Here is a 20421-nt window from a genome sequence, read left to right as displayed (position 1 = left end):
GCTCAGTATATTATTAATCACATTTTAAATGATATGACGTTTCCTGCCTTGTGCCCTGAGTTGGCTGGGATTGGCTCCCCGTGACCCTGTGGTTAGGATGTGGCTGGATGAATGTTGGATCAACCATTAATTTTAACTGTGCATCGATAGTGCACTCCTGTTCTGTAATGATATTTAATGGTTCTTCACTGGGCCGTGCAGCTCCTTGTTGCAACCTTTACTTGTCCCAACACCATTTCATTCAGCGACGGTTTCCTTGCATGTTTGTGCTTCAAAGAACTTTGTAATATGGACAAAAAAAAACAAACTGAAATGTGTAATGCAACGATTCCTAACTTTTGTTGAGTCACGGACTCCTTTAAGAATCGAATGCAAGCTGCGGACCCCCAGAAATAAACTCAGCTTTGCATGCAATGAATGTAATGTACTTTATTTATTGAGATTTGATTGCCTTATGACATTCGCAAAGTATTGTTAAACATTCAAGTGAACAATCTACCAAAAACACTCCCTTTTTATGCAAATAGCAAAGGCTGCTTTTTATAATTATGGAATCCCCTTATGCAAATTAAAACAGATCTGCTACTACCTTTACTACTACATCTACCCTTTGTTATCCACTTTATTTCATTGAGGAGGCTGTTCTTGTTTGCCTTGAATAAGAATATGAAACTCTGGGGTGGTCTTCAACAAGGTGGCACTCATATCGTCTTTGACATCCAATCCATTTCGACTTTTGGTTTTGACAGAAACAAGTGCTGAAAACACCGACTTGCAAAGGTATGCAGTGGCAAAGAAATAATCAACAGTACTGGACTGTAAGCGAAGAGAAATGTTCGTTCTTGTCTGACCCTCATGGACCCCCTAGGTTGATTACCCCTTGTTTAATGTTACGATGGCCTTTCTATCAAGATAAGAATTGTATAAAAAATGCGAGTCCTTTTAAACTCAGGAACTCGTTGGCATTTCACCATCTAGTTATTGTTCATTACTCTATGTAGCCAGTTACAGATCTTAAATAATTTGATGGATCTTTCTAGAACATTCATGCCAATGGGTTGGTAAACAAAAATGGTTCCCCTATGGCATCGCTCGGAATGACCACCATTTTTTTTTTTTAAAGGGGCTCAGGTGGTGAACTTTGAGGACTTTCTGCAGCATAATGTCATTAAAAGCAAGGAACTGGTTATAGTTTTTTTGTTATTTTTTATTTAATTTTTTTTTTTTTTTAAGAGTGTACAATGTAATTGAAATTTATTGGGGGGGAGGGGGGGTGAATGAACAAACGGTGCCCTACATGACACCTTTTTATGTTTAAGAATATAGGGGGTACAGGCTGAAAAAAAAATAAAGGGGGGAACTTTTAGTGTGAACGAGATTCCCCGAGGACGTTCTCCATCCCGCTCTCCATTATTCGGCGTCTGCTGACTTCCAGGAAAGGCCACAGTTCAGAACTCCGCTCCCTAAGTTCACTGCGCCCGTGTGAGGATCGCTCTCCAGGTAACAGTAAAGGACGCATTCATTTTTGGTTCTGAAGGAACCTTTTTTTTTGCATTTGTGTATTCAGGGCCGTGAAGGTGGAGTTGGCTCCAATGTTTGGTTTTGAAGAAAGCGTCAATTGTAATAGGATTCAATGAAATGTTGTTATTTTGTTTTATTTTTTATTTTATTTATTTTTTTACCATTGAATTCATTTTCTTATAATCAAATGACATTCCATACAAACAAATCAAGTTTAACAATAACAAGTCAACCCCCTCCCATCAGAAAGGGAGCAAGGCCTGCAGAGTCAAAATAGGTGAATAGATAAATTAATGAAAGAATAAAAGTAAATGGAATAAGAAAGAAGGGGGGAGAATCTGCTTCCTCAATTTAAATGCTTGTTCTAGAATGTTCTTGATTAGATCCTGTTTTTCTTTTGACCTTTTGGTAGACACATGGCTTCTTTTAATAATTTTGTAAGTTTGATTTCACTCGGTGTGTGTTAGTTAGTCAGTCAGTCAGTCATTATCCAATCCGCTATATCCTAATAAAGGGTCACTGGGGGTCTACAGGAGCCAATCCAAGCCAGCACAAGGGGCAAGGCAGGAACAAATCCCGAGCAGGGCACTAGCCCACCACAGGACACACACTAGGGCCAATTTAGAATCGCCAGTGCACCTGACATGCATGTCTTTGGACTGTGAGAGGAAACCCAAGCAGACACGGGAAGAACATGCAAACTCCACGCAGGGAGGACCTGGGAAGTGAACCTGCAGGTCTCCTTACTGCGAGGCAGCAGAGCTACCACTATGCCCACGTGCCGCCCCCTCAGTGTTTGTGTCTTCTTTTATTAAATACTGTTGGCACTCTTTCTCTTGGGTGGGAGTCGAATGGAATTTAGTGTTAAGTTTAGCATGTTGGTATGGGATGTTACTCGCTTTTAATTAATTCAATAAAACAAATCCATTTAATAAAAAAGCCACAATGGCATCCCAAACCTGAACAACCTGATGATTTACGCTGGCACTGGGTGAGGAGGTTGGGTGCTTTCAGTCAGACGCGACTTACAAACGGAGTCAGTGGTACCGGAAATTGAGAATTGAAGTTTTTGTGTATCGACACCAAAGGCCCTGGTGTGGACCTGCAAATGCGTTAGGGACACGATGGATATTTCAAATCCGCACCCTCGCCTTCTAATAAGAGAAACGTTTGTGGCAAAAATAAAGGATTTTATACCGTTTGTTAAAGTTACATGTTTGGTTTTCTTTTAATTCGAATCATTTCTTTGCTGGCCATCAAAAAGAGTGTTGTGATGTTACTAACTCCTCGGCTTGTGTTCCTGTTGGGTTGTGGAGGAGAATCTTGGGTGGACACCTCCTCCAAGGTTAGAAATTGTTCTTAGCAATGGATGGGCTTGCACTGTTACAGCTAACGCTGCCAAAGTGGTCCTTCAGAACGATGACACTTGGTCCATTTCTAGTCCCCAAAAGAACCGTCTATGTGAAGGTAACGTTCAAAAGGAGTCTTCATTTAGCTCAGTCACAGCTACCATAAATGGTGGAGAAGCGATAAGAGACTGGTGGAGCGCCAAGGAGTTCCTGGTTTGAAAAGCACTCTGACGACGCACACAATCGCTAAGCTGCCCTGGTCCTGTTCTTGTTCTTCTGTCCTTCTGGACATTCCAGGTTTCGGTTTGCAGTTCCTCTGTGCTTTTATGGGATATTCATGCCGGAGATTCATGCCACCAAAACTCGCAAGACGTTATTTAACATTATGGGTGCTAATGGCAAGGTGTTCCGGAGGAGGAATGTTGTTTTCATTAACACAACTTTCTGTATAGCATATAATTTAACTCTGAGTGAAATTTAATGTTGTGTGTATCTATCTATCTATCTATCTATCTATCTATCTATCTATCTATCTATCTATCTATCTATCTATCTATCTATCTATCTATCTATCTATCTATCTATCTATCTATCTATCTATCTATCTTTACTTTATATAGTGCCTTACATATCTATCTATCTATCTATCTTTACTTTATATAGTGCCTTACATATCTATCTATCTATCTATCTATCTATCTATCTATCTATTAGCGCCTTACATATCCTATATCATTACATATCTGGAAAGGGAAGGGTGATCGCCTGGATTGTGGCAGCCACAGGGTGATAACACTGCTCTCGGTGCCGGCTAAGGTCCTTGCTTGGGTCGTCCTCAATAGGACCTGTGAGCACTTGCTAACCTACCAGCGACCAGAACAGTCTGGTTTTACGCCTAAGAAGTCTACCATTGACCGGTCGCATCCTGGCACTGAGGGGTCTCATGGAGCGCAAACTCGAATATCGGCAGAGTTTCTTTGCATTCTTTGTCAATTTTCGTAAAGCGTTTGACTCAGTTGATCGAGCTGCCCTTTGGGACATCTGTGAGATCCCCTTGAGGTTGCTGGATATCATGGCTGGCGTGTACACTGGTACTGTGAGTAATGTGCAGAGTTGAAGCAGAGCCTCTGCGTTTTTCCCAGTAGATTCTGGGGTCTGTCAGTGGTGTGTTCTGCTCCTACTGTGTTCAATGCTTGTACGGTGCTTCTACAGTGTTTGCGTTTTATTTGCCGTTTTCATCGCTTCTGCTCATTACGTACAGTAGATGGCGAGAACGTTGTGTCATCCTAAAGCCCTAAATCCTTACTTTGAGGGGGCTTACTGCAGGTCTTGTTGACGTTCCTTTGCTCGTTTTCCACGTTAAACTGCACTATTTTCAAAGGTCTGAAGCTCTCCAGAGTCTCATTGAGGAGGCGACAGCTAATGGAGCAAAGATGGAAAAACAAGGGGCGGTGCAAATAATTAACCCCAAAGTTAAAATGAACATTAAGGAGGACTGGAACCCCCTGGTTGAAATGTAACAAAAGCCCCCAGGGTCTTGTGACGATGGTTTTGTGGCCTCTCCACATTGGTATCTGTAAATGGGGGGTCGTTTAATGGCGGTTCATCCCCCAAGAGTCCTTCAAATTGTCGTTGCCATTTAATTTGCACTAACGAGTAGAGAGATTTAGCGTAAAAGTGGTTCAGCAATCAGTAAAGAGAAGGCTGACGCAAAAGGGGGGCTTGTGCTCAGCTAAAAGAGAGAGAGAGAGAGAGAGAGAGAGAGAAGTGATTTACTCCCTGGGGTCTCTGTAGTAGTTTGATTTTTAACTTTAACCCCCCCTTGTCTTGTCTAGTGTGTTGGGGTGGGCTTCGTTTTTTTTTTTTTTGTAATGCTTTATCTAGATCGTGTATCTTGGAGGAATTCCAAGGCATAAACACGCACAATTGCAAAGCAACAGTTAAAGGCTTCCAGCTGCAGCTCCTTCATATTCATGAAATTCCAGGGCTGGCCCACCATATGCAGCGCTGTGCTTCTCTCGCGGAGGTTGCCTTTGTTTTTACACCTGTCTCCGTAATGCCGTGTGAGGTGGGCTGCTTTGTGGAGTTTCTCTGTTCTCTTTCTTTTTGCCATACGTAGAACAGGCTTTGAGGCCGAGGGTGTGCTGTGTGCAGGCAGTGTCTTGTGGCCAGTAGGGGGCGCCAGGGAGCCCCATGCACCAGACATAACTAGACTACACGGTACGGTCACGGGTTCAAATACAAGGAGCTTGTTGTTATTTATATAGCGGACGGCACGGTGGCGCAGTGGTAGCGCTGCTGCCTCGCAGTTAGGAGACCTGGGTTCGCTTCCTGGGTCCTCCCTGCGTGGAGTTTGCATGGTCTCCCCATGTCTACGTGGGTTTCCTCCGGGTGCTCCGGTTTCCTCCCACAATCCAAAGACATGCCGGTTAGGTGGATTGGCGATTCTAAATTGGCCCTAGTGTGTGCTTGGTGTGTGGGTGTGTTTGTGTGTGTGTACTGCAGTGGGTTGGCACCCTGCCCAGGATTGGTTCCTGCCTTGTGCCCTGTGTTGGCTGGGATTGGCTCCAACAAACCCCCGTGACCCTGTGTTCGGATTCAGTCGGTTGGAAAATGGATGGATGGATATTTATATAGCGCCTTTCCCTTGCTCAGGGTGCAATAAAAAAGTCACAAACTCTTTTTCCTTCTTTCATGCCTCTCATGTCTGTATACGATAAAGTACAAAGACAGCACGCTCTTTGTCATCTTTCTCTTTCGGTCGCTGCCTCCTTCACTCTTCCTCCCAAGTGTTGCCCACCTTCCTTCCCACTCTGCCTCCACCAACTGAGACGGGCAGCTCCTTTGACTTACTTGCTCACAGTCTTCTGTGCACGTGGTCCGAAAGCACTTCTGGGTGAGACAGAAACCCCCCTGAAGTAGGTCTCTCCAGTTCATGCTGCACCCCCTGGTGGCCCTTGTGGAACCCAACAGGGTCGAGCTGAACAACTCTGTGTCCCTCGCTCCCCTGTGGGAGATTTTGAGGCACCGTGGCAACCCAGGGGGCCTGCCATCTGGCGCTCTGGGGGAGATGGTGCCCTGTACGTTCTCACTCTCCCTCCCTCCTTCTCCCTTTCATGGGCATCTCTGCCAGGTCATCTTGTTGGCCGTCTCTTACACTTCCACTAGGGGGCATTGCAGTACCCCAAACTATATGATTTATTTATACCAATACCTTAGCAGTGGGTAATGCTGGTGCCTCGCAGTTAGGAGACCCGGGTTCGCTTCCCAAGTCCTCCCTGCGTGGAGTTTGTATGTCCTTCCTGTGTCTGCGTGTCCTCCCACAGTCCAAAGACATGCAGGTTAGGTGCTTTGGCGATCCTAAATAGTCCCTTGTGTGTGTGTGTCCTGTAGTGGGCTGGTGCCCTGCCCGGGATTTGTTCCTGCCTTGCCACCGCTGTTGGCTGGGATTGGCTCCAGCAGACCCCCATGACCCTGTGTTAGGATATATAGCGGGTTGGATAATGGATTGATGGACCTTGCCAAAAGTTCTTTCTTTCATTCTTTGAACCAGGGAGTATTTCTGGTGGTAGGACATAGCCACTTGGAAGCAATTCTGGACAAACCAAAAGCCCCACAAAGTAAGGGTCATAAATCCCATTAGCAGCGCCCATAGTTCCCAACAGGACTGCCCTATGGGACTACAGGTCCCAGAATGCCCTGTGGGAATCCTGACCCTGGAGCCTGAAGTCCTGGCAGGTTTTCTCCCCTTGTCCTTTCGTCACACTGACCGCCCAGGCCAGGTAAAAAGCTCGGTCCATCCCTACTGGGTTGTCCACATATTCACTCAGAGGTTGCCACCTCCTGGCAATGGCTCAGAACTGTCTGCCTCTCTTCTTGGACCTTTAGTATGGTGGCCTGCCTGCCAGGTAATGAATTGTGCACCGTCCCAGTCCTGACACAAGCCCATGCCTGCCCATAATGGAAGCTCCAGTAAGGTTCGCTTGGTGTTGGTTGTTGTTGCCTGTAGAATGTCAACAGAGAATGGACCCTTGGCTTTTTCTTCGCATGATTGATACGGAGGTGTCTCATTCCGACGCAAGTCGCTCTTTTGACCGAGTTCAAGGGGGTGTGTCCAGGAGGCCGGATGTCATCTTTCTGTCTGTCTGTCTGTCTGTCTGTCTGTCTGTCTGTCTGTCTGTCATTCATTCTGCAAGGGAGGAAAGGGAAAGCATTACGTGGCAGCGCCAACCCCTGGCTTGGAGTGTCATTACCAGTCGACAAGCCCCAATACGCACTTGTGTGACAACTTGGGCAAATGTTCATTGACTTCCGAATTTTGGTAAAAGTCTGAAGAGTTAAGCATGTGAAGAGCTTTTTTTTTAATTGAGGGGGTTGATTACACTTGTTTTGTGCTGGCAGGTGAGCAGCAGTCATTACTAAACCAGAGAGCTTTGTGTCCCTGGTGCAGGGAGTCGTTCCAAGTGATGTCAATCTTCAGCTGAAAGTGCTTTTTTTTTTTTTTTTTGGACAACGCCCGTAATCAAAGGGTTCCTGTGTAAGGGAATATCTGGGAAAACTTGGCAGGAATTTGTGCCATTCAGAGGCACCCAAGTGTTAGCAGTTGGGCGGGCGTCGGCTGGCAGAGCTGAGGAAGCTGGTAGTCCTTTGCTGACAGATGGAGCTTACAGTGTTAGGGAGTCTACTTGGGGAGCATATGTTACATTTTTGTACAACAGCAATTTATGTCGGGCATTTTTATGGTGTATTTGGAATGTTGGTTTTTTTTTTAATGTATTTAATTTGTGCAGTCATCCTGAACTGCACACAAGAAATCTGTTCCTGGCTCGCCTTTTCTCCACAATTGCATGCCCAGCAGTAAACCACGACCTCAAACTAAGCCACGCTCATTATTAGGCCACACCTATATAGTAGTGGTATCTATTGTCTGAAGACCTCTGTGTGTTCTAGCACAAGACTAAACCACTCCCATCATTAGGTCACACCCACATAGTAGTGGCATGTATCCACTGAAGACCACCCCTTTGTGTTCTCCTAGTGCAAAACTAAGCCACGCCCAACATCTGGCCACACCCATATAGTAGTGGTGTCTATGGTCTGAAGACCTCTGTGTGTTCTTGCACAAAACTAAGCCATGCCCAGCATCAGGCCACACCCATATAGTAGTGGCATGTAACATCTGAAGACCACCCCTGTGTGTTCTCTTAGCACAAAACTAAGCCACTCCCAGCATCAGGTCACATCCATATAGTAGTGACATCTAACATCTGAAGACCTTCTCTGTGTTTTTTCCTAGCAGGTGCTATAGTAGAGGAGCTTTCTTCTGTATAAGGCAGGGCTGGCGTTTTTGGAATGGCTGATCCAAACCAGACCACATCCTCGCTGTGAGAAATCGGCTCAGATCAGGGGGCTGGAAAGTCTGTCTGGAGGAGGTGTGGGCGCCATAGTGGCTGTAAGATGTTGTTTCAACTTGACTGGTGCATTAAAAAAATGGGGAGTTGAGTTTCTGCAAACTTGCATCATCATCATCCTCATCATCTTCTGTCTTCTGCCCACCTGCTTGATGAGTTTGTTTTGTTTTCCCTGCCTAATGATGGCCTGGACCTCCTATTGATAGTTCACAGCAACGGCTTCCTCCGGGCGCTCCGGTTTCCTCCCACAATCCAAAGACATGCAGGTTAGGTGGATTGGCGATTCTAAATTGGCCCTAGTGTGTGCTTGGTGTGTGTGTGGGTGTGTTTGTGTGTGTCCTGTGGTGGGTTGGCACCCTGCCCAGGATTGGTTTCTGCCTTGTGCCCTGTGTTGGCTGGGATTGGCTCCAGCAGACCCCCGTGACCCTGTATTCAGATTCAGCGGGTTAGAAAATGGATGGATGGATGGATGGATGGGCTTCCAAATGCAAATTCCAAACTTGGAGTCAACTGCAGACCGTCTACCTGCTTCATAGTTAATGAAAGAATGAGAGCACAGCTTGTCAGTTAAAGGTCCAAATACTTTCGAGCCCCTGGGGGGAAAGAGAGGTTGGGCTATGCTGAAAAATGTATGTCATTCCAAAATGGCTCATATGATAGTTTTATTGAAAATTATGTCACATTCCAAAAACTCCTGGAGCCGACTCTAGTATACAGTATGACCAGTGACTCCCAAGTTATTGTAGCGGGATGTCAATGTGCTGCACAGCACATCAGTGAATTCCCCGTATGCTGATGTTGAGTGACTTCAGCAGACCCCAAGACGCCTTTGTTAAGGTCTTGTGACGTGCGTTTCTGCAGTACCTACAATCTCCCTGAAGGGTCTTATTTACATTTCGGACTTGTTGGCATTCTCATTCAGGAAGTGAATTGGTCATTCTCACTGCTCCCCTTTTTTACGGTCCTATCTCGTTGTATTGAATCAGACTGTTGGTGGTGAACACTCTGTGGCGTAAATTGGAGACGGGTGAGATGGGGGAGTTGCTGGTGGGTTATGGTTGGCTAGTCACACTGAGCAGTCTTCAAAACCAGAGTGACCAATTGGATTACTCGGAGAAGAACTTAAAAAATGTGCCCTGTGGGTTCTGTCAACGCCTCTCCTCCATGTCCGCGTTCCCGTAAAGCCTGCATCTTGGACTCATTTCTTTCAAGGCGCCTTTCTCCCCTCCTGCCCACTTTTTATAATTCGCGTATGTGAAGGCGCCACTCGGCATACTTCCTACACCCTTACTGGCGTCCCTTCGTGGGCACTCACTCTGTTGACTGCGTTCCTATAAAGCTCCTTTGTCGCTTCATCTCATCTGGTTAACTTGCCAGACTGAGCGATGGCACCAAAGTCAGATCGACCAATCACAACAAAGCAAACAGACCAATCAGATTACTCTGAGGGACTGGACACTCCCACCCACCCACTGACAGAGAGCTTAGTGTTGTGTTATTTCAGTAGACCAGGAGCCATTAAATTACGGAAAGTGCAACTGTTTTAAGGCTGAAAGTGGGGAGTCTGAACAGGTGAGACAGCCAAAGTGATACAGACGGAGATCCGCTTTGGAGTGGTCCCAGGGTGACCCCCCCTTTAAATATGCAAATTCAAGTCATTTTACCTGCCTGTCCTTGAGTGCTTCAACAACACAGATTCTCATTAGGAGATCAGGTTGGAGCACAAACCTGCAGCCACTGCGGCCCACCAGGACCAACTTTTTCAGACCCCCAGGGGTGCTATGTAGCCACCCTTAAAGGACAGTTCAGAGAGATGGTGAAGTGTAAATAGTAGAATGTGAAACTGAATGACCTGCAGGTCCAGGGGAAGAAGGGGGTGCAGGTCTCCAATGTAACGGACTTCAAGAGATAATCCCTGCTTTGGACAGTTCATTTGTGGGACAAATTGAGATGTCAACAAGCCCCCATCTGGAGCGGTGGGACTGACGACATTCCTTTTGTTTCTGATAATTGTTCTCCTCTGCCGAGTTTTAAAATGCACATTCTTACCCACCGTGAACTCGAGGCACCTTTCATACTTGCATTCTCTTTTAGGGGGGCCATTCAGTTGAGCTGCCCTTTGAATCCCTTCTCTTCCTGTGAACTGCCGACAACGGCCGCGTGTTTCCGTTAAAATTAATAGATAGATAAATAAAAAATGCCGCCCTGTTTTTGCAGTGAATTTGAACGACTTGACGCTTCGTTTGCTCGCCCTTAGATGCCCGTGCTGTTTTGATTTGAACTTGCAAGCCGCGCATCGTCTGCTGCTTTCTCAGTCTGCCAATCAATAGGTGCCTTTCCAAAGAAAACATCTCAAAAGTCCGAATTTCGGTTGAACTCGGTGAATACAAAGACGGCAGTTGTGTGGGATTTTTTTTTTTTTTTTACATTTTTTTACATGAGGTGTTGTGGTCCCTCCTTGAAGGAGTCAGTGTGGAATTTAAAATGATCTCAGCCAACGGCTGCCGACTGGACAAGCGTCTCCAGCTGAAAAGCTTTTTTTTTTTTTACCACTTTTATTCTGCATTTCAAACCTCCTCTTTGGCCAACCCAGTGCATTCAGATCCTGGAGTCCATCTAGGCAGGCGACTTCACAAGTCCCACCATATCTTTGCTCCTTCACACACCCATTTTCTCGGGTCATAGCAATTTTAATACAAACAGTACAGTTTTCGTTATCTAACTTAATAAAATGACAGGTGACAGTCATTCCAACAGATGGTGCATTACAAACCACTATACTGCTTTTGTGGAGAAGCATCCAGCTACGGAGGCACACGTCATGGCAGGTTCATGATGGAAGTCGCCGTCTGCTACACGCTAACCGCACTATCGATACGAAGTCCTAGGCTTGAGCTACTCGTAATCTTATCTTTCTGTACTACACCCTTTGTACTCACAAACCCCCAACCTTAACAACACCTAAATTGGCGTCTCCACAAACCCCTGACCTTAACTTACCTGCATCTGGCTGTCACAGTGTGGCCCTTCTCAAACTTGCTCAGGTCCTCGCCTTGGTCCAGCTGTCCTGCTTCTAGCACATCACCTTCAAGAAATGCATGCCACCCCATGACAGGCTCCGCTATGACGAGGTAATCGATGGTGTTCACTTCACCTGTCAGTGGTTTAATGCTGGGGCTGATTGGGGTTTACTAGAATATTTTACACCAGCTGTGTGCCATCTTTTGGAATTGTGACTGCAATGCAGATGTCTCTGATATATGCCATTTGGTATGGGATTTAATGTTTGTGATGTGCTGTCTGTTGGAGTAAAAATTGCAGTGTGTTTCACTATACATTTACAATACGGTAACCTGGGTCTGATGCATTTACTATACTAGATGTTTGATGTGCCATTTGTTGGAATTGTCTTTGTTATATATATTTGGTATAGGATTTGTAAAAGCAGTGTTAATGTTTGTGATGTACCATCTGGTAGAATAGCAAGTGCAATGTATTTCATTACTTAAAAATCTTTTGTGCTGTAGCTGGAATGGCAAATGCAATACATTTTATTAGTACAAATGTTTATAATGCACCTACTGTTGGAATGACAACTGCAATGCACATTACTTGTCTCTGTTATATGCCATCTGGTGTGGGATTTGCAAAAGCAATGTTACAGTGTGTAATGTGCTCTCTGTTGGAATGGCAAATGCACTGCATTTCATTCCTAAAACATTTGATGCACCATCTGTTGGAATGACAAAATGCAATGCATTTTATTTCTACAAATGTTTGTGATGCTCCATCTGTTGGAATGTGAGGTGCAATGCATATGTCCCTGTTCTATGTCATTTGGTATGCGATTTGTAAAAACAGTGTTATTCCTTGCGACGTGCCATCTGTTGGATTGACCGAGGCATAGCAACCAGACAGACACACAGATACCCAGACAATTTCCCATTCAGTAAGGAGGACTAACTGACTAGCTAGCCTTTCTTAAGATGAGTTGAAGTGTAAGTAATCCTTGAAGACCTTGGCGTTGACATTTCCAGTACACCATAGTATTGCATATATCTCTGTTATATGCCATTTGGTATGCGATTTGTAAAAGCAGTGTGATGCACCATCTGTTGGAATGACAAGTGAAATGCAGTTTATTACTACAAATGTTTATTATGTGCACTCTGATGGAATGACAAATGCAATACATATGTTTCTGTTCTATGCCATTTGGTATGGGATTTTTAAAGACCGTGTTAAATGTTTGTAATGTGCCATCTGTTGGAATAGCAAATGCAATGCATTTTATTACTAAAAACATCTGTTGTGCTGTAGCTGGAATGACAACTGCAATGCACACTGCATGTCTCTGTTATATGCCATTTGGTATGGGACTCGCAAAAGCAATGTTACAGTGTGTGATGATGGCAGATGCAGTGCATTTCATTACCAAAACAATTGATGCACCATGTGTTGGAATGACAAAATGAAATGCATTTTATTACTACAAATGTTTGTGATGCTCCATCTGTTGGAATGACGGATGCAATGTATTTTATTTCGACAAATGTGTATGATGTGCCGCCTTGTAGAATGACAGATACTTGGATGTTTATTAAGATGGATTTTTGTTTCTTATTATTTATACAACAAACATCCGTGTGGTTGGGACCATCCATGAACATAAAGTGGACACTCGGTAAGAACGCTGGCTAAAATCTCCAGTGTGATTTACGCTGGGGATCAGTGACGCATTCAGAGTGTGTGCTTCAACAGAAGTCCTCATGAAAGGACTCCGTGACGTGCGTTGTGTGCAAGCGCTGATGCTCCTGGTCGGGCTGTGTGTACAGTAATTAATTTATCGTTCTCGGTTCTGTGTAGCGCGTCGTAAATTTTTCAAGCCGTGCATGGAAATGAGCGAGGGAGGGTCAAAGTCTTGGGGCGGCGGCGCCCGTTGTGTGAATTATTAACTGCTGCCTCTGATGCGTATCGTTTTCGAGTTGAGACTCTTCCATTGTTTAGCCTGTGCAGATGATTTCTCACTCACTCACACCTACTGCTCTTATTTGTTCTGGCACACAAACTCCAGAGGATCGTTATCCGGGAGTGCAGTGTGAAGTGGCATTGATGCATTTGCACCACCCGCTCAGATAGCCGAGTACAGAAGCGGGACAGCCATTCCCGACTAACCTTGAGGATCGGGCGCATGCGCGCGCACGGCGGTTGCTCTCCAGATGAGACCTGGGAGTGCCTTTGCTTGTTTAACGGCTTCTGCCGACTGCTCCACACCTGTCTGAGCGCTCGGCAAGCCAGGAACCTCCTGAGATAACATCTGTAGGAGGCGATTTGGGAACAAAAGCAAACCCCAGCGGCAGTGGAAAGACTTCCAGGAAACTGCGGCGTGTGTTTGACAGAACTGCCATTCTGTGAAAAGAGAAATCTCACGGGTGGCGCCCCGGCCGTCTTCAAGGGTGAAAGCTGTGCGCGCCTCCGCTGTGAACGAGTCCGGCGTTTCAACGTTGTAAATTCTTGTATCCTGTGCCTGTTTTTTTTTTATTTAAAACCGACACCACCACTTTCTTCCAAAACTTTTAAACTATTTGGTGACCCATCAGCATTTTTTTTAAACTGTCAGGACAAGTAATAAGAATTGTGTTTTGCACATTATGACAAATCTTCCATTTGTTTTGAATACCATTCACAACGTGTTACTCCGCTAAATGTCACATATCTGATATTTTTTTCCAAAGTCTATTCAAGTATCAGGGGTAACTTTTTTTTGCTTGTAGCGTTTTCTTTGTGGAAGTCCTTTTGAGCTATTTAGTCATGCATCCCCCTTAACCTCCTTAGCACGGACTCCGAGTGTGACCCGAACTTTGCATTCCAAGCAAGTCCGGTTAAGCCCGAGTCCCAGTCCGGGTGGCGCCTCACAGTGTTGTGTGAATGACGGCGCTGAGGGTGGTAATCTGCTGCCATCTAGTGGATGTGATAAAATCACCCTGCAAAACAAGTCATGAGAGTTTCCATGTGCTCTGCCACTCAAAGGTGGCTCATTAATATTTATGATTAAAAACACATTGGCAAGCTTGAAGCCGCAAAAGGCCGTTGCAGAACGAACTGAAACTGAACCATTGCTTGAATCGAGTGATCGTGTTAATAATGTGGTCACACATAGTGAAACTGATCCATAATGCTGCGTAACCCAAATTATTACTAATAAAATGCATTGTTTGTCATTCCAACAGGTGCCACATCACGTACATTAACTCTGCTTTTACAATTCTCATACCTAATGACACAACAGAGACATTCATTGCATTTATCATTCCAACAGATGGTGTGTCACAAACATTAAGTACACTTTTATGAATTCCCATACCAAATGGCGTAGAAAATAGACAGCTGCATTGCATTTGTTATTTACACAGATGGTACATCACAAATATTTGTAGTAATGCGTTTTCTTAAAACAGATGTTTGTCATGCACCATCTGTTGGAATGTCAAATGCAGTGCATTTTATAACTAGATGCCTTAGAAAATGCATTTCAGTAAATGGTGCACCGCAAAAGCTGACACAGAGGTCTATGTGGATTACCTGATTTAAATTGCACAGTTAGTCCAGCTAAATGAATGGAGACGTATCTGTGTGTCTGTCCGATTTTTGCTGTGGCACAGTCATTCCATAAGCATGCACGTCACAGACGTTTTTTAGTTGTTAAAATGCCGTGCAATTTGTTATTCCAACAGATGGCACATCACATTTGTTGTTGTGCTTTTCATTGGTGCAAATGTTTGTGATGCGCCATCTGTTGGAATGAAAAATGCAGCGCAGCGAAATACAGGCATTACAGAACACACTCCAACAGCTGGTGCCCTGCAAATGTTAACACGGAGATCTGCCTGGATTGCTTAGAGCTCAACCCGTCTTAGAGGTGTAGCACAGCTGGTGCTCTCTTGGAGGAATACTCCATTTGCCTTTATCTGTCTGTTATATAGTGCTTTTCATATCCATCTATGTATCATATAGTGCCTTTCACATCCTATCTCTCTATTACCTAGTACCTTTCTTAAGTATCCATCACTCTGTTTATAGTGCCTTTCAAATCTATCCATTTATCATACAAGTGCCTCAATCTATCTTTCAGTATATAGTGCCTTTCACGTCCCATCTATCTATGTATAATATAGTACAACCTTTTCTAACTATCCATCACTGTTAAATAGCACCTTTCAAAATGATCCAATTGTTAATTTATGGTGTCTGTCTGTCTTTGGGTGAGATATCCTGTAAGTGAGCCCTGCTTCATTCTTTCTTTTTTAAAATGTGACACCATCGAGCCTCATGTGTCCCACCACACGACGAACCACCTGGAAGTGCAGCAGGTGACCCCCTCAGCCCCTAACTGGAACAGTTTCATGGTTTTTTTATTATTTTTATGGAGGCTGGAGTGCCAGTCCTGCTGCCAACCCTCAAGCTTTGCCTTGTAAGTTGGAGGACCTGCTGGCAGGGCTGGATGCAGATTAACCTCCTCTTCCATTTCCTCCTCCTCCTCTCCTTCTTCCTAAGAAATTTCACATTTGCTCTTCTTGAGACTTCACTCGCCGCACAGCAAACCCAAGAAACCTGCTGACACAAATCTCTGAGCTGAGGAATTCTTTGATAGAGACGAGTGTGTGACTTGAGGCGCTCTGTCTTGGCAAGAAGCCTCCAAGCTGCAGAGGAGTCCTTTAATGAGTATTTAAGTGGTGTGTAGAGCTGCAACAGGAGATACGTGACCTGAAGACACACACACTTGGAGAGAAGCAAGCGCCTGTGCAGATTCACGCTCCTTGGAAATGCTTACAGGTTGCTGGTGTGGTTAACTAACTTCATATTTTGCCCTCACAGTAAATTGCCGACTGTCAGAATGTCAATTCTGTTGTAGTCCAAACCCCGGACCCCCTCAACTAACTTGCGTATTCCTTAACACACACCTCTTATAAAGTTGGACTTTTTTGACATTGTGTTCTTGGATTCGTCTTTTTGTGAGAAGGCCGTTGAGGTGTGTGCTGTGTTTTTGGGAAGAAATGTTTCTGCTCCCCCGAGAGCGCCTGATTCTGTCATAGGAGCTCCTCGTACCGCTGAATGTTGGCAGATGTCTGCCACTTTTATTTTCTCTTCCCTTTTATAGTAAAAAAAAAAAAAACTCCCTCCCTGTTCTTTGCCCTCCACTCCCCAGGGCTATTTTTTTTTTTTTTTTTTATTTCTTGCCTCTGTACTCCGGCTGACCTTCTTGCTAACCACTCTGTGTGTCGACAGCTTGAGGCCATTAGCTGCTGGTAGGCTGATGCCAACAAAATGTCCAGCTGTGAAGCTCTGCTTATGGAAATTCTCTTTATTATTATCATCATGTAGTCCTGGTGCTCCCCAGTTTATGTAATGTGGACGCTACCCAGTGACCTGAGATGAAGACTGGACTCCTTCACGTGGGTCTCTTCAGCCGCTGGTGTGACTTTGTGTTGCTCATGGGGTCCCGAATGAGGCACATGATCTGCATTGTGAGGGGGTGTCGGTTATGGCACTACGACCGGCCATGTGGCGCCATTACCCGAGGGTGATCCGGCTCAGAGGATCCTCCTGAGCAGGCCAAGGGGATGCCCACCTAACACCAGGCTGCAGCAAATAGAGGGTCATTTCTGGATGGTGGGACTGGGCCGCGTGTCTACCTGGGGGTTTGCCAGTCGGGATCATGAGGTGTTTAATGATGCGGCGGGTGCAGCAATAAGTTCTACCAGTGTGTGTGTGCTCCCCATCCTGACCTGACTGTGCTTTGGTGGGACTGCATTGGGTGAGGCCTGATCAGAGGTGGAAGTGCAGCGCAACATCTATAGATCTGCTATATAGTGCCTTTCACATCCTATCTGTTATATAGTGCCTTACAAATCTATCCATTTGTCATATAAGTGCCTTTACTGTCAATCTGTCTTTCAGGATATAGTGCCTTTCACATCCTATCTATCCATGTATAATATAGTACAACCGTTTATTACTACCCATCACTGTTATATAGTGCCTTTAATATATCATCTATTTATTTTATAGTTCCATGACTGCGTGTCTGCCCTGGGGAGGGGTTGCCAACCAGGATCATGAGGCGTTTCATGGTGTGGTGGGTGCGCCGATGCGCTGTACCAGTGTGTGTGCTCCCCATCCTGACCTGACTGTGCGCTTTGGTGGGGCTGCATTGGGTGAGGCCTGATAAGAAGTGGAAGTGTAGCGGAACACAAAGGAGAGTCACAGGGTTGTTGGTGGTGGTTGTTGTTGTTTAGCTTCTGCTTTGTTGGCTTTTCTTCATAATTTTAAGTGCTGCAAACTGTCCACCTTGAACTACAAAGACCCGTCGGACATGACAGTTCATCATCATTAAAACCCACAAGGGGTTACCTCAGTTCTGGAATCCAGTCAGGCCCAGAAAAGAATCATTTCCCGACCCTGTGCACAGGTCGTCTCCATCTACTGTGATGTAAAAGGCAGTGTGGTGCGTTTTTGCAGGGCTGTGCTGGGTGAGGCCTCCTTAAGTGTGGAGGTGCAGAGCAACTCAAAAGAGGATCATGGGGTTGTTGTTGGATCATCTGCTTTGTCATCCTTTCTTCATAATTTAATCCCTGAGAATCTTGACAGTGTTCAGGGCAACCACCCATCGAGAAGATGGAATCCACTCGGACTTTAAACAACAAATTCTCGCCTCAATAAAGTAGGCAGTGTGGATGGGACGGCTGGCAAGTGACAACAGGATCATCACTGAAGAAACCACCTAAACCTTGGCTTACTTTCCTTCACCCCATTCTACAAATGTTACCTGGGCAGTGCCAGGCACTTCCCTACTTTTACATAACTAAGCCTTAACCACTGTGCCTTGCCGCCTGCCACAGATGTTCACGAGAGAGCAGCGGCAGGTGGCTCAAGATGGCGTTGAGCCACCTGCCTCATTTCCCAGCACCTTAACTGTGGCGTTGTTGGGGGATCTTTTTAGGTATCGGGATTCTGCTGCAGCTGGCAAGCAGTTAAAACGGCCGCCGCTCGTGGCAGGGGATTCAAAGCCCTCCTGGTATTTTCCCATTCCCGGAGATCATTTTAGACAACGGGGGTGTTTGGACCGTGTTGGCGCACGACGGGCTGTTAGTTTTATAAAACTGTTTTGCTGGCCGCGTGTGTTTATAACGAGCCAAATTTAGATGGATTTCACATGCCAACTGCCTCGGAGGAAGCCGCTTGAGCATACACTGATAATCTTTGTGGCTGCCTGTGACCCGTCTGGATACACACACGAGTTTAAAATAAGACGTTGGGACAACGTGGGAGTTGACAGGATGAGCCGCTCTCCTTCCTCTGACAGCGCTGTGAGGCGGCTTTATTTTTTCCTTTTTTAAATTTTATTTATAGTCCAATACCGTCTTCCAAGTTTGTACCATGAAATTCTTACTTACACGCTTGTCATTTTATTCGTCTTTCCTCACAACCTTCTGCGTGCCTTTTCTTAAACCGTTTTGTGAGTCGGTTCCTTCGCCGGCCAGCACTTCACATTTTGCGCTGAAGACGACAATCAAGAAGACCTGTCGAGTTTGTTCTTTAATGGCCTCGCCGAGCCGCACGTGGGACTATTTTTGAACATCGGTGGAATTGATCCCCGTGTGGAATTTGTCGTCTTTCAACCGTACAGAATTCAAAACAAAAACGGGGCAAGTGCTGTAATGGCGGAAAGAGCCAAATGCTTCTCACTTCTTCAAAAGGAATGGCGGTTAGAAATGCAAGGGGGGCGGGGGGGATCACGACGGCAAATTTTTCTTTCCGTTTTCCTACGACCGACGTGCTCAACGAGAAGTCAAGTGAAGTGTTTACAAGCAAAGTTTCCCACTCTTGGGGTCACATGATCTGCTAATGGGGTCGGGAGAAAAGATTTTAAAAATTGGGTGGGGGGAGAAAAATAGAGGAAGTGAATGTCGATGTTTGAAACAGCGGGGGGCTCAAAATAGGGTCACAGAAAGAAAAAAGATTGGGAAGCTGCATGGGTCACGTCGCCGTCTAAGAAACGCGTAGACCCAATTGAAAAGGGGGCAAATGAATGGTTAGGGGAGATGTCATAAACGCTGCGGACTGTGCGACACACTGGCGAGGGGCGCATTGTCACCAGCAGTACAAGGAGGGCTGGGCGGAGGAGAAACTCTGCTTTAAGGCCAACGGAGGCGTTTTAAGGAATCGGCTCAAGTGGGGACACCTGTGCAAATTGTGTGCCGATTTACTTGAATTGCTGCCCGAACATCTGGGGGTCCTCACCCCTTAGTCATCCCCTGAAGATGGCCCATTCCTGCACCGAAAATGTTCATTTACACCTCTGGCAGTTTGCTACTTACCTTCTCACCATGTTAGGTCATTCACTGCGTTTCAGCTGATTACATTTAAAGAACAATGGAGGGGTTGTAGAAGGTTTGACTGGTGGGGTACAAATTAATGGAAAAGGTTTTAAATGTTTTGTTTTAGCTAAGTTCAGTCAAATCAAGTGGTGCCCACCTTGGCTAAGTGAGTGGGGAAAACCGCACAAGACCACGAGCCGCGTTAGTATTTGTGTTTCTCTTTCTGGTTTCTTCCCTTCGTGTTGCGTCCCCCCTGAGTGTTCTCTGATCGGCTCACTTGTCTTTGTCTTTCTTTACAGCTGGATGGCACCTCAGACCTTGATGAGAGGCGATTGATCCGGGCTGCCATTCGTGACCTGCGCCGCTGCGAGATTGAGCGCATGGAGGCCACGCTGGCGTCAAAACGCTCCCGTACGGAGAGGGACCACGAGCAGCTGGAGAACAAGGAGAACCACCTCCGGTGAGTTGTGGTCGGGGGGTGGGCTACGCACAAACAAACGAACGAACGTGGAAAGTCAGTGGGCACTCGGTGGTTTATAAGAGAGAGTAACAGCTGGCGTCTTGGGGAGCAGTGTGAGGGTCTGCTGGTGGGGAGGGTCTTGGGGAGCAGTGTAAGGGTCTGCTGGTGGGGGTCTTGTGGAATAGTGCGAGGGTCTGCTTGTAGGGTCTTGGAGAACAGTATGGAGTGGTCTGCCATTCTGTGTCTGTATTGGTGGGCCGACTCTTGATTGTTTGCACACTTGTTGCCGCTGGTCTTTACCA

The 20421-nt window shown here is 45.7% G+C and overlaps 1 protein-coding gene across 3 annotated transcripts in view; it reads left to right on the top strand.

The window, feature by feature from the left end:
• The window catches only part of smtnb (smoothelin b), a 121194-nt gene that overhangs the window by 23103 nt on the left and 77670 nt on the right, over window positions 1-20421 (top strand). For all 3 annotated transcript variants that reach the window (XM_039772219.1, XM_039772217.1, XM_039772218.1), the window contains exon 2: window positions 19959-20119. In XM_039772219.1, coding sequence (XP_039628153.1) covers window positions 19959-20119 — 161 coding nt within the window. The remainder of the gene's footprint in view (window positions 1-19958; window positions 20120-20421) is intronic.

This window comes from Polypterus senegalus, chromosome 12, assembly GCF_016835505.1.
Source record: "Polypterus senegalus isolate Bchr_013 chromosome 12, ASM1683550v1, whole genome shotgun sequence".
NCBI lineage: Eukaryota > Metazoa > Chordata > Cladistia > Polypteriformes > Polypteridae > Polypterus > Polypterus senegalus.
Note: the sequence above shows the minus strand (reverse complement) of the source record. Positions and strands in the feature narration are given on the sequence as shown.